This window comes from Grampus griseus, assembly GCF_964374135.1.
Source record: "Grampus griseus genome assembly, chromosome: 6".
NCBI lineage: Eukaryota > Metazoa > Chordata > Mammalia > Artiodactyla > Delphinidae > Grampus > Grampus griseus.
Window position 1 is genome coordinate 485840 of NC_139000.1, and position 12406 is coordinate 498245.

The 12406-nt window shown below is 59.5% G+C and overlaps 1 protein-coding gene across 8 annotated transcripts in view; it reads left to right on the forward strand.

Annotated features, from left to right (window-relative positions):
• The window catches only part of EXD3 (exonuclease 3'-5' domain containing 3), a 76582-nt gene that overhangs the window by 26078 nt on the left and 38098 nt on the right, over nucleotides 1-12406 (forward strand). For all 8 annotated transcript variants that reach the window (XM_082655719.1, XM_082655724.1, XM_082655721.1 and 5 more), the window contains 4 exons: nucleotides 197-370; nucleotides 709-876; nucleotides 5725-5778; nucleotides 6834-6973. In XM_082655719.1, coding sequence (XP_082511845.1) covers nucleotides 197-370; nucleotides 709-876; nucleotides 5725-5778; nucleotides 6834-6973 — 536 coding nt within the window. The remainder of the gene's footprint in view (nucleotides 1-196; nucleotides 371-708; nucleotides 877-5724; nucleotides 5779-6833; nucleotides 6974-12406) is intronic.

Here is a 12406-nt window from a genome sequence, read left to right on the forward strand (position 1 = left end):
GCGGGTGGTCAGGGCACAGAGGAGCTCCGCCCAGGGTCTGGCCTGGGGAGCAAGCCCCAGCCTTTGCAGGACCATTGACCTGGACGGTCCCTGTGCCCGGCCTGGGTGCAGCGGACCAGGAAGGTGTGGGCGGCTCCGTGCGGGTGGGGGAGGCCGGCAGGAGGACTCAACACAGCGAGGCCTTGTGTCTCCACAGCTCCGGGAGGAAGCCCAGAGGGGATTCGCCGCCCTGGAGGACCCGCTCGCCGCCCTCCTGGACATGCTGGACAGCAGCCGGGGCTGGCGGGGGAAGGGCCCCTCCCTCGAGGCCTGGGTCACCCGTGAGCTGAAGCGCTGCTTGCAGGCACAGCTGTGCCCGGGACCGGCCCGGGTGAGCCCTGCCCGCGGCCCACAGCCTGCCCCTTCCCAGCCCGTCCCGGCCTCGGCACGGGCTTCCCACGCGCACCTGGCCGGGCCCCTGTGGCCTGTGGAGGTCGCCCACGGTGGTCGGGGGCTCTCGGCCTCCCGAGAGCCACACGCCGGGCCGACCTCGGCTCCCTTGCCTGTGCCCCTGCCAGCCAGCCCCTGCTCACCCACAGCGTCCACCCACTGGCTCTGGGCTGCCAGGTGCTGGCCGCACTGGGCCTGCCCAAGCACCAACCCCCCACCCGCATCAGGCCCCGCGACTCCGGTTGCCGCCTCCACTGAAGCTGGGTCTGGGGCCTCCAGGGCAGCCCAGGGCTGAAGCAGCTGCAGGCCCGTGCGGTCAAGCTCCTCGCCGAGAGCCCCCCCGGCCTCATAGAGCCACTGGTCAGCATCTTCCAGCTGCAGGACGCAGACCGGAGCCCCCTGCTGGCTCAAGTCCACCGGCTGCACCAGGAGGGCAAGTTCAAAGAAGTGAGTGAGACCCTCCCTGTGGCTCTGGGCCTCTCGTCCACGGGCTGGGCCTCCACGTGGGTCAGCGGGGTGGGCAGGAGCCAGGCTGGGGCTCGAGGCGCCGAGCCCAGAAGTGTCCCCTCTGCCCTCCAGCGTGGGGGGCCTTGCAGGGGGCCTCATGTCTGGTGTGCAGGCTTTTGGGGACCAGCTGCTCTGGGGACCATGTCAGGTTCGTGCCTGGTGTGGCGGCCCTGGGAGCCCCTCGCGCTGACCGACTGAGAAAGAGGCTGGGTACAGCCCCCCACACCCTGCCTGGTCTGCACCACGCTCAGGGCCCTTCCTCCCCAGGTGCCCGCCGGCCTCTCCCCCTTGGTCAGCAGCGTGGGGACGCCCAGCTCTGGCCCAGAAGCCCGCGTGGCTGCGGCCCAGCTCCCTTTGTTAACTCCCAGAATTGCTCTCCGGGGGGCTGAGAAGTGCGGGTGTGGGAGAAGCTAGCCGCAGTCTCTGTGCCCCGGGCCCAGATCAGACCCGGGGCCCGCTTCTGTCTTCTCCTGCCCCTGCCCAGACTCACCCAAAGGTCACTTGGTCCTGTGCTGGCCTGGGGGCAGGGGAGCCGAGGCCCCTTGGGGCCCAGCTGCTGCTCCATGAGGACGGACCCTCCCTGCGTGGGGGGCCCTGAAGCCACGACCACGCCAGGCCGGGGGACTGGCCACTGTGCTCTAGTCCTGGTCGGTAACAGAGCACGTGGCCGGGCATCTGTAGGCTGCGCTCGGCCTCCCGGACCTGTCGTGCGGCCCTGCCCCAGAGCCGGGGGCCACGCTCTGGGTGGTGCCCACCCCTGCCTGTTTGCTGGGTCCCTTGGACTGGGTCGGGCCAGTGGTGGTGACCCTGTGAGGGTCTGCGTCCCGAGGGCCCTGCTGGCTCCCACCCCAGGGACCGGCCCCGGCACACCTGTGGTTTTCAGAAGATCGGTTGTGGGGCATCGTGCCGGCTTGGGGCGCAGATTCTCAGCCACGTCAGTCAGGAGTCCCCAGCGTGTGCGACGCATGTGGGTTGGGGGCCGCCCGAGGGGGAGGGCGTTTTGCTCCCTTGTCGTGGGCAGGGCTGGGCCAGGAGCGCAAACGTGGGGCTTAGTGGCTGCAGGTCTCTGGGTGGGAACTGGGGGCTTTTGGAAGCTCGGTGGGTTTGCTGAGTGTCCTTCGTGAGCAGCAGCGGTCCTCGTTGAAGCCCGGAAGGTTCTGAGATGCAGCGGGAGCTCTGGGGTCCTGGCCCAGTGTTCACCGCGGATGACCCGTCTGCGGCTGAGGTCGGGAGCGGCGGGGCCCACGGGTGAGCAGCAAGGGGGCGCTGTCAGCGAAGCTCTGAGCTGTGCTGCAGGCGCAGGGGGCCCTGGGCTCCGTGCACCCCGAGATGCGAGACACGCGATGCCCTTGCAGGGCAGGGGAGGTGGGGCAGCCCCGGGCGCCCGGCTCAAAGGTGCCCTCTCCCTGGGTGGTGAGTCCAGCACCCAGGGCCCAGAGGCTCCCTCCGGGCTCACCTACCCGCTGCCTCGTGGGGCCCAAAGTTTCTGGCGCCAGGGTGCCAACAGGCGTGGGGTGCGGCCGGCACCCAGGCGGGTCCCAGGCCCACCCCACATGGGGCCCTCTTCCCGGTGAGGAGGCCCGTCGGAACGGAGGTGTGCGGCCCAGGCCCAGGTGGAGGATGTGCTGCGCGGCCACGATGGCGGCGCAGGGACCGGGTGCCCGGCTGCTCGGGGCTCGGCCGGGGCTGAACGGGCGCCGAGGCAGAAGGCGGGCTGGTGTGTCGCGTCTCCTGTTACGCTCAGGCCTTTCAAAGAGCGTCTGGGCGGCCGAATGCGCCTCCCTTGCGCTCTGAGGCAAGACTTGCACACAAAGGGGGCTCTTGTCCCGCACAGGCCCCTCGTGCGAAGAAAGGCCATTGTCCCCGAGCGGGGCGGCCCGGCAGGCAGTGCACGCTCCAGTGCCCACCGCCGCGCCGCCGAGGGGCCGCCTTCAGGCCTGTCCGCTCGGATTAGCGGGGACTCACGACTTAATGCGCTGCGATATTTCATGTCGAGGGCGGCGGCCGGCCCCAGCCGCGTGAATGCCTGCTTTTGTCTGCTGCATCATTTTATTTACATTTTTTAAACAGCTTATCAAGGTAAAAAGATAGCTTTGCTTTAAAATAAAAAAAAGCCCCTTGGCTCCAGGCCCGCGCTGAGCCGCCGAGGACGGAAGGCCCGTCCCGGGGCCCGGCCGCCGGGTCTGGGCACCTGCCCAGCCCCCCTGTTGGCCGAGCGGGCAGTCGGGCGTCCGTGCAGGGCTCTTCCCGCTGTCACCGCCCCAGCCCCTCTGGTCTTCTTAGTTACTTTCCCCCAAAGCGGCAGCTCTGGGGTCCGTCTGGTCAGAGGTCCCTGCAGCCCCACCCTGACCCGGCTGCAGGGCAGCCCTCTTCTCGGCGGCTGGCTCTCAACCTCCTGGGCGGAGGTCAGGGAGGCCCACAAGGTGCCAGGTGGGCCCAGCCCTGGGCAGTGTCCATCTGCAGGTCCCGGCCACTGCCCTCCTCCCATTGGGCCTGCTCCCCGGCCTGGGTCTAGAGCCAGTTGCAGGCACCTGGGCCAGCAGGCGATCTTCCTGCATCCGCGGGGCCCCCCACGTGGCCACGTGACCGGTGGTAAGCCGTGGGCAGCCTGGCCTGCTGGCCCCTCAGCAGAAGCTCAGACTGAGAAGTGACCAGAATCCAGTTCTCAGCCAGGCCCAATAGATCCAAGGTGGAGTCCAGGCCAGGGGCTTCCTAGAGGAGGTTCTGCTGCCAGGTAACCGTGGCCGCCCCCGATGGAGTTAGGGTGCCCTCCCGTGGCCGGGTGAGGCCAAACGGTCCCCCTCCTCGTCTTGTGCCCCCCAGCCTCCAGGCTACGGAGCTCCCCGGGGCTGCGGGGGCAGGACAAGGGCACTTCCCAGACTGTCCCTGGGGGTGTCCATGGCCTTCCAGCCCTGGATGCTCTGGCCACACCCCTCAGTGTCCACGCCGGCTGCCTGGCCAAAAGAGGGCAGCCTGGGTGCACAGAGGCTCCAGCCTGGCCTGGATAGAGGCTGGCTGCCCTGGAGGAAGCAGGCAGAGAGAAGGGGACCCAAACCCTCTGACAGTGTCGTCCTGTGGCCAGGGCTGTGCACCCCTCATGGGGAGGGGGACGGGGGGGGGCCTGTTGAGGAGCTGGATCCTCAGACGATGGAGGCCGACAGCCCAGCAGAGTGGTGAGAAGCAAGGGGCTCACCTCGCTGCCCCCTCCCCTCCCCACTCCCAGGTCACTGCCCAGGGCCTGATCTGGGGGGTAGGAGGGTCCCAGGCCCCCAGTCGTCCCTCCCACGGCCCCTTCTCCGACCGTGGCATGGCCCGACCAAGCCCAGGTCCAGATGTTGGCCCTTCAGTAGCCTGGAAGCCAGGCAAGGGTCCAGCAGATGCAGGACACTGGGGACGGGGTTCTGACCACCCCAGGTTCTGAATAAAGTGTGTGAGGCCGCCAGTGTGGGCACTCTGGCCTTCTTGGATGAGGGTCCAGATCTCCCTCAACTTCTCGGGGGTTTCCCGTCCAGAAGAGGTCGGTGCCATCCTGTGAGGCTGGAGTGGTGCCCAGGAAGGCCCCCACGTGGTGGCACCTGCGCCCTGCCCGCAGCACTGGGCCCCTCCCCCAAGCCCTGCACCCTCTCCTCAACCCTGGCTCCTTCCCTGGCCCCGCCCCAGCCCCTCCCCCATTTCTGCTTTATCCCCCTCGCCCAAGCCCTGCACCCCCCTTCCCCTGGCCCTGGGCCCCCTGGGGCCTGGCCGAGGCTGAGCTCCTGGACACCGGCCAGGCCGCGGGGCGCCGGGTCAGTGCCGCGCAGGGAGAGGCCCCCCAGCCCCGCGCCCCCGCCGCGCGGTCCAGGCCTCCACCGGAGCAGCCTTTCCCAGGCCGCTATTTTGGGCCTTCTGTGAGCTGCAGGGGGCGGGGCCGGGCTGCCCGGCTAGTTATTTTTGCTCATAATGGGAGCACGACGTATGGAAATTATTAATAGCAGAGCGGCCTGTGCTACGTGCGGGCGCCCAGGGCCGCGCCGTTTCCTCTGCTGAGTCGGGGGAGGGTCATGCGCCCCGTGTAGGGCAGGCCGCCCAGCGTGCCCACTGCCCCATATGAGGGGCTGCCTGGGGGTGGGGGGATTCAGAGCCTCTTGCTCTGTGGCTCCTGGGGCAGCTCTCTGCATGCCCCCAATGCACGACCACGCCGGTCCCGCTGCCATGGACCTGGAGCGAGCCTGCCCCATCCGACGACTCCTAGTCACTGGGGCACGTGGTGTGGCTTGTGGAAAGGGTTCAGAGGCCTGAAGGAGCCCCGCGTGTCAGGGCCGCCGCAGTCCCTCGGGCCTCCCGGGCGCACAGAGTGCCCTCGCTGTGGGCACTGTGAATGGTGGGAGGGGATGCTCCCGGGAGGAGTGGGGCAGCAAGAGCAGACGTGGGGAGAGCGGTGTGCACCGTGTCCAGGCCCCATGGCTAGGTGATGGGGGCTTCTGTCCCTCCCTCTGCGTCCTCCACCCTCTCGTCAGCAAGCCAGGACCCAGGCCACCTGGCTCAGCTCGCACTTTGCGGCCCCGACCAGGCCGCACCCCAGTCTGGAGGGCACAGGGGTCGTTCCACCCACCCCACCGCGTGCGGGGCCTGGCTCAGCACAGGGGGGCTTGTAGGCTGGAGCACTGCCTGGTTTCCGGCCCCGTGGCTGTGCCTGCAGCGACTGGGCGGTGACGGGGTGGGAGTGGGGGCTGCAGAAGGGCGGGAGCCCCCACCTGTGGCACCGCCTGTCCCCCAGGCCCAGTGTCATCCGGTCCCTCTGTTTCCCAGGCCATCGTGCTGGGCGCAAAGCTGCGGCTGCAGGCAGATCTTGATGTTGAGAAGGTAAGGGTCATTCTCATGCAAACCGCGTAGCTTCCAGCTCCAGGGCTCCAGAAATGTGGTGTAGGGAGGGTCCCTCCCACTGAGCCCTGAGCTTTGCGCCCCACACGGCTGGGGCCAGGGCGCTGGAGGGCAGGGGTCACATGTGACTACCTGCTCATGTGAGGAGGGTCCAGGACTAGGGGAAGGGAGGGGCCAGCAAGGGCCTGTGTGTGGTCAGCAGGCGTTGGTGTAACGTGCTCAGAAAGTGGCCGATCGCCAGGAGTTCACCAGGCGTTCCTTCTCTGCTCTGGGGTGGCTGGAAGGGTTCTCAAGAATGGGGGCTCCCACAAGGACCGCCCACCTGGAGCCCTGGTTTGGCAGATGGGCCTCTGTCCAATCTGGGCTCCAGACAGCCTGCCCTATGTGACCACCTGGGGGAGGGGAAGGCAGGTGAGGAGGGGTCTTCCACAGGGGCCACTGGGAGGGGGCTTTGTCGAGAGCTGGTTCTTTCAAGGGGAGTGGCCCGTATGTCCCAGTGCCCAACACCACGGCCAGGGGCTCCCTCGGGGCCTCCCTGAGGGCTCAGGCAGCTTGGGGGTCTTGTGAGCTTGCGCCAGGCCACGTGCTGGTGCCGTCTTGCCCGTGATGGGCATTTCTGGGCCAGCAGGGCCATGGCCGGTAGTTGATCTCCATCCTGCCCACCCCACCCTGCTCGGTGAAGACAAGGGGACAATGGGGCCCCTCCAGGAGCCCCCTTGTGTCTTGGAGCCTCTCATCCTTCCCGATGGAGATGGGATGACCACAGAGCCCCCCAGGGACGGGGCCCAGGGAGCGGCGGGGCTTGTGTGTGTGTGCAGGGGCAGAGCATGGGGCGCAGGCCGTGAGCCGGGCGTGGGGCTTCGCGAGGTCCTCAGACACTCGGTTGGGCCCCCAGGCTCCCCGGGGAGGCAGGTTGCGTGGACCAGCCTCCAGGCCGCTTGGTTCTGACGCTCTGGCCACTCCCTGCACTGGGCTGGAAGTGAGTCCGAGGTCTCGGGTGCAGTGGGGCTGCAGCCTGAAGGTGTGTCTCCCCGTAGATGTGCCTCCCCCTGCTCCTCCAGGACAAGGCAGACCTCGTGGAACGCTACGTGGATGGCTTTCCCGACCTCCAGCGGAGGCTGCTGGCCCTCATGGACTCCTGGTGCCAGCCCGGCTTTGACATCAGAGTCGTCGCCAGGTGAGCCCCACGGGGGCCCGGGGTGGGGTGGGGGCAGGGACTTGGCAGGGGCAGTAGGCACGTGGGAAAGTCACCCCACACCCCACACCACCTCTCCAGGTGAGCCCCGGCCAGGTGGGCAAGGGACCTGCTTCGGGAGCCAAGAGGTCGGGCTGGCAGCCACCGGGTGAGAGAGTTTAATGCTCTGAGATGAGCACAAATAATTCTCCACAGGGACTCCTTCCTTACGCAGTCCTGCAAGTCATATCTCCTATCCATTCACTGGTTCCTTCGTTTCTTCCTTCATGTAATAAATGTTTGTGGAGCGCCTGCTGTGAACCCTGTCCCAGCAGTTACAGAGAAGAGGCAGCATGCCAACAGGGAGCCCACGTGTGTGCGTGTGCGGGTGACCCCAGGGCGTCCCCTGAGCATGGGCATCTGGAAGGAGAAGGGCTTCCTCCCACCTCCCTGGGGTGGCTGAGGGGAAGTGCACTGGGACTGCCAAGGCTCCTTGGCCACCTGTCCCTCAGCAGGCAGCGGGGCTGGGCGCCCTGTCCGTGTGCCCTGCAGCGCGGACCCTCTCACTTGAGAGTCAGGCCTTGGGCTCTGGCGGCAGGCCTCTCTGGACCCTCCCTCCCCTGGAGCTGGGTGTTTTCCTCGTCCCTAAAATGGGACTAATTCTGTCTCAAAGGGCTGTCGTGACTTCACACCCTACGAAGTGAACAAAGCAGCAGGCCAGGCACATGTTGTGTTGCTGCCATTGCTTTTATTATGCATTAAAAAGGAGAGAGAAATATAGGTGGAGCAGTACGGACGGGGAAGAGGGGAGACACACGGGTGGAGAGTGGGGGGGGGGCCCGTGAGTTAGATTTAACGTGGATATTTCATGATTCTTTTAAATGTCCTCGTGCTATGCTCTGAAAGGGCTCAGAAGCGATGACATCCCCTAGCAGTGAGCACACCTAGCAACCAGATCTTGGTTTCTAGATACCATTCTCCACTAAAAGGAACAAAGGCTCCTTGGGGAGTAGACTGAGAATGAAAACAATAGTAGAGCATAAAAGCATGGTAATAGAGCATAATACCTTGGATTTTTAAAAATGCATGAGTTGGGGCTTCCCTGGTGGCTGGCGCAGTGGTTGAGAATCCGCCTGCTAATGCAGGGGACACGGGTTCAAGCCCTGGTCTGGGGGAATCCCACATGCCGCGGAGCAACTGGGCCCGTGAGCCACAACTACTGAGCCTGCGCGTCTGGAGCCTGCGCTCCGCAATGGGAGGCCGCGACAGTGAGAGGCCCGCGCACCACGATGAAGAGTGGCCCCCACTCGCCGCAACTGGAGAAAGCCCTCGCACAGAAACGAAGACCCAACACAGTCAAAAATAAATAAATTTATAAAAATGCATGAGTCTGTGGGACTTCCCTGGTGGCGCAGTGGTTAAGAAGCCACCTGCCAATGCAGGGGACACGGGTTTGAGCCCTGGTCAGAGAAGATCCCACATGCCGCAGAGCAACTCAGCCCGTGCGCCACAACTACTGAGCCTGTGCTCCAGAGCCTGCGAGCCACAACTACTGAGCCCGTGTGCCACAACTACTGAAGCCCACATGCCTAGAGCTCCGTGCTGTGCAACAAGAGAAGCCCGTGCACCATAACGAAGAGTAGCCCCTGCTCACTGCAACTAAAGAAAGCCTGTGTGCAGCAACGAAGACCCAACGCAGCCATAAATAAATAAATAAATATTTTTAAAAATGCATGAGTCTGGAGTGATGCTCAAAGGCAGGGAGGAAAACTCTTTTACGGGGTATGTCAGCTAATAAATAGAAAGGAATGATAAAGTTAGAAATCACCATTTTGTAACTTCCAATAAAATAATTGATTTAGGCACAGATCATAAAGAGATGCTAAGAAAGAAAGAGATAAATACAAATTACCCATATCAGGAATGAAAAGTAGAACGTCACTACAGACCTTACAGACTTTAAAATGGTAATAAATGTTGTTTACAACTTGATGCAAATACATATAACAGTTTAGATGTAACAGACCAAATTCTTGCAAAACACAACTTACAAAACTGAAAAAATAGAAAATTTGAATAGTCCTATATCTATTAAATAAATTGCATCTGTAGTTTAAAACTTCACCACAAAGAAAACTGGATTTAGATGGCTTCACTAGTGAATTCCTTCAAGTGTTTAAGGAAGAGATTGTACCAATCTTACACAAATTCTTCCAGAGAATGTAAAAAGAAAGAGCACATCCCAACTTTTTTTTCTTTTTTTTGGCCGCGTTGGGTCTTCGTTGCTGCGCGGGGGCTTTCTCTAGTTGCAGTGAGTGGGGGCTACTCTTCATTGCAGCGCGCAGGCTTCTCATTGCGGTGGCTTCTCTTGTTGCAGAGCACAGGCTCTAGGCATGCGGGCTTCAGTAGTTGAGGCGTGTGGGCTCAGTGGTTGTGGCACATGGGCTTTGGTGCGCAGGCTTCGGTGGTTGCAGCACGTGGGCTCAGTAGTTGCGGCTTGCGGGCTCTAGGGCACAGGCTCAGTAGTTGTGGCACGCGGGCTTAGTTGCCCCGAGGCCTGTGGGACCTTCCCGGACCAGGGATGGAACACATGTCCCCTTCATTGGCAGGCGGATTCGTAACCGCTGGACCACCAGGGAAGTCCCCAACTTGTTTTATTCAGCTAGTTTAAGGCTTGATACCAAAACTCGAAAAAGACATTAGGAGAAAGGAAAATTAAAGTGCAGTGTATCTCATGAACATAGATGCAAAAATACTAAAGAAAATATTAGCAATCAAATCAACTAATATATTAAAGAGTTAAGAAAATGAGAAGACAAGCTCAAAGTGCGAGAAAATATTAGCAAAGACACATCTGATAAAGGACTGTTATCCAAAACATAGAAAGTTACCTTAAAACTCAGCAGTAGGAAAACAAACAACCATGGGCTTCCCTGGTGGCGCAGTGGTTAAGAATCCGCCTGACAATGCAGGCGACACAGGTTTGAGCCCTGGTCCGGGAAGATCCCACGTGCTGCGGAGCAACTAAGCCCATGCACCACAACCACTGAGCCTGCGCTCTAGAGCCCGCGAGCCACAACTACTGAGCCCGTGAGCCACAACTACTGAGCCCGTGAGCCACAACTACTGAAGTTGCACACGTAGAGCCTGCGCTCCACAACAAGAGAAACCACCCCAGTGAGAAGCCCGCGCACCGCAACAAAGAGTAGCCCCCATTCCCGGCAACTGGAGAAAGCCCGTGCACAGTAACGAAGACCCAACGCAGACAAAAATAAATAAATTAAATAAATAAATTTTTTTAGAAAAGAAAGAAAACCAACAACCTGATTTTAAAAACGGACCAAAGATCCAGATACCTCAGCAGAGAAGATACACGAATGACAGATAAGCACATGAAAGGATGCTCTACATCGTACGTCCTCGGGGAAATGCAAACTAAAACAACGAGCTATCATGACACCCCTATTAGAATGGACAGAATCCAGAACACTGACATCGCCAAGTGCTGGCGAGGATGTGAAGCAACGAGAACTCTCATCACTGCTGGTGGGAATACAAAGTGCTGCAGCCACTTTGAAGGACAGTCTAGTGCTTTCTTACAAAACTAAACACGTTCTTGCCATATGACCAAGCCATCGCGCCACTTGGTATTTACCCAAAGACACTGAAAACCTCTGTCCACACAAAAACCTGCACTTGAGTGTTTATAGCAGCTCTATTTATAGTTGCCGAAACTTGGAAGGAACCAAGATGTCCTCCAGTAGTTGGATGGATAAATAAACTGTGGTCCATCCAGACAATGGAATATTATTCAGAGCTAGAAAGACATGAGCCATCAAGCCGTGAAAAGACAGGGAGGAAACTTAGATGCAAATTACAAAGTGAGAGAAGCCAATCTGAAAAGGCTACTGCTGTGAGATTCCAGCTGTATGACGTTCTGGAAAAGGCCAAGCTATAGAGACAATAAAAGAATCAGGGATTATGGGGAGGGAGGAACGAATAGGAGAGCACCGAGGATTCTTAGGGCAATGAAACTACTCTGTATGTCACTGTAATCGTGGGTACCTAGGCATTTGTCAAAGCGCATAGAATGTGCGACACCAAGAGTGACCCCAAGGTAAACCATGGACTGTGTGTGGGTGAGGATGACGTGTCCAGGTGGGTTGATCACTGTGACAAGTGGACCATCTGGTGGAGATGCTGACAGTGTGTGTCACGGTCTGCTCAGCTTCGCTGTGAACCTAAAACTGCCCTAAAAAAAGTAAAATCGATTTTTTCAAAAGTTTATACACCATGATCTAGTGGGATTTATTTAAGGAACGTGAGGTTGGTAAAACATTTAAAAATCCATCGGCATTCACCCTGTCAACAGATCAGATAACAAAACTATGTAAGCATCTCAACGTATATAAAAATTACAAAATTCAAACCTTATTTATGATAAAAACTCTCAGCAAACTACAAACGTAAGGAAGCTTCCGTTATCGGATGAAGGGTAGCACTGAAAATACAAAGAAAACTACAGCAAGCAAGCATCATTTTCTCTGAGTGTTCTTCAAGTATGATTACTATATAATGAACTCTGTTCGGAGTGTGTAAGTTTGTAACTTTTGATGTATGTACGTGTCCACGAAACCATCACCACAGTCCAGGTGCTGAGCACACCCCGCCGCCACCCCTGAGGACCGCTGATCTGCTCTGTGTTACTGTAGACTCCTTTCCATTTTCTGGTACGTTACGTAAGCGGAGTTCTGTCATCTGGCTTCTGCCCCCAGCACAGCGATTCTGAGAGTCATCCACGTTATTTCACTTCTTAGTGCCGAGTGGTGGTGCCGCGTGAGGCTGCACCACGCTTTGCTTATCCATTCACTCATCGATGGAGATCTGGGGGTCTCCAGGTTTTGTCTGTTACACACACCGCTGCTGCGAACATTCATGCCCAAGGCTTTGCGTGGACGTGTGTCTTCATTTCTCTTGGGTGAACACCCTGGAGTGTGATGCCTGGGCCATGTGATGCGTGTGGATTAATCTTTTGAGAAACCGTCAAATGTTTTCCAGGGCGGCTGCACGTTTCCCATTCCCTCCAGCAGCAGGCGAGAATCGCCAGCCCCACATCCTCGCTGGCCCACGGCCTGGTCAGCCTGTAACGTCCACGGTTCTAATGGGCGTGGAGTGGTATCTTTTTGTGCTTTTGATTTGCAGTCCCTAATGACTAAGGATGTAAAGTGTATTTTCATTTGCTTATTTGCCATCTGTGTGTCTTCTTTGGTGAATTAGCTGCTCCATCTTTTACACTTTATTAAAAAAAAATTTTATTTATTTAATTTGGTTGCACCGGTCTTATTTGTGGCAGGCGGGCTCCTTAGTTGTGGCATGCAAACTCTTAGTTGCGGCATGCATGTGGGATCTAGTTCCCTGACCAGGAATCGAACCCAG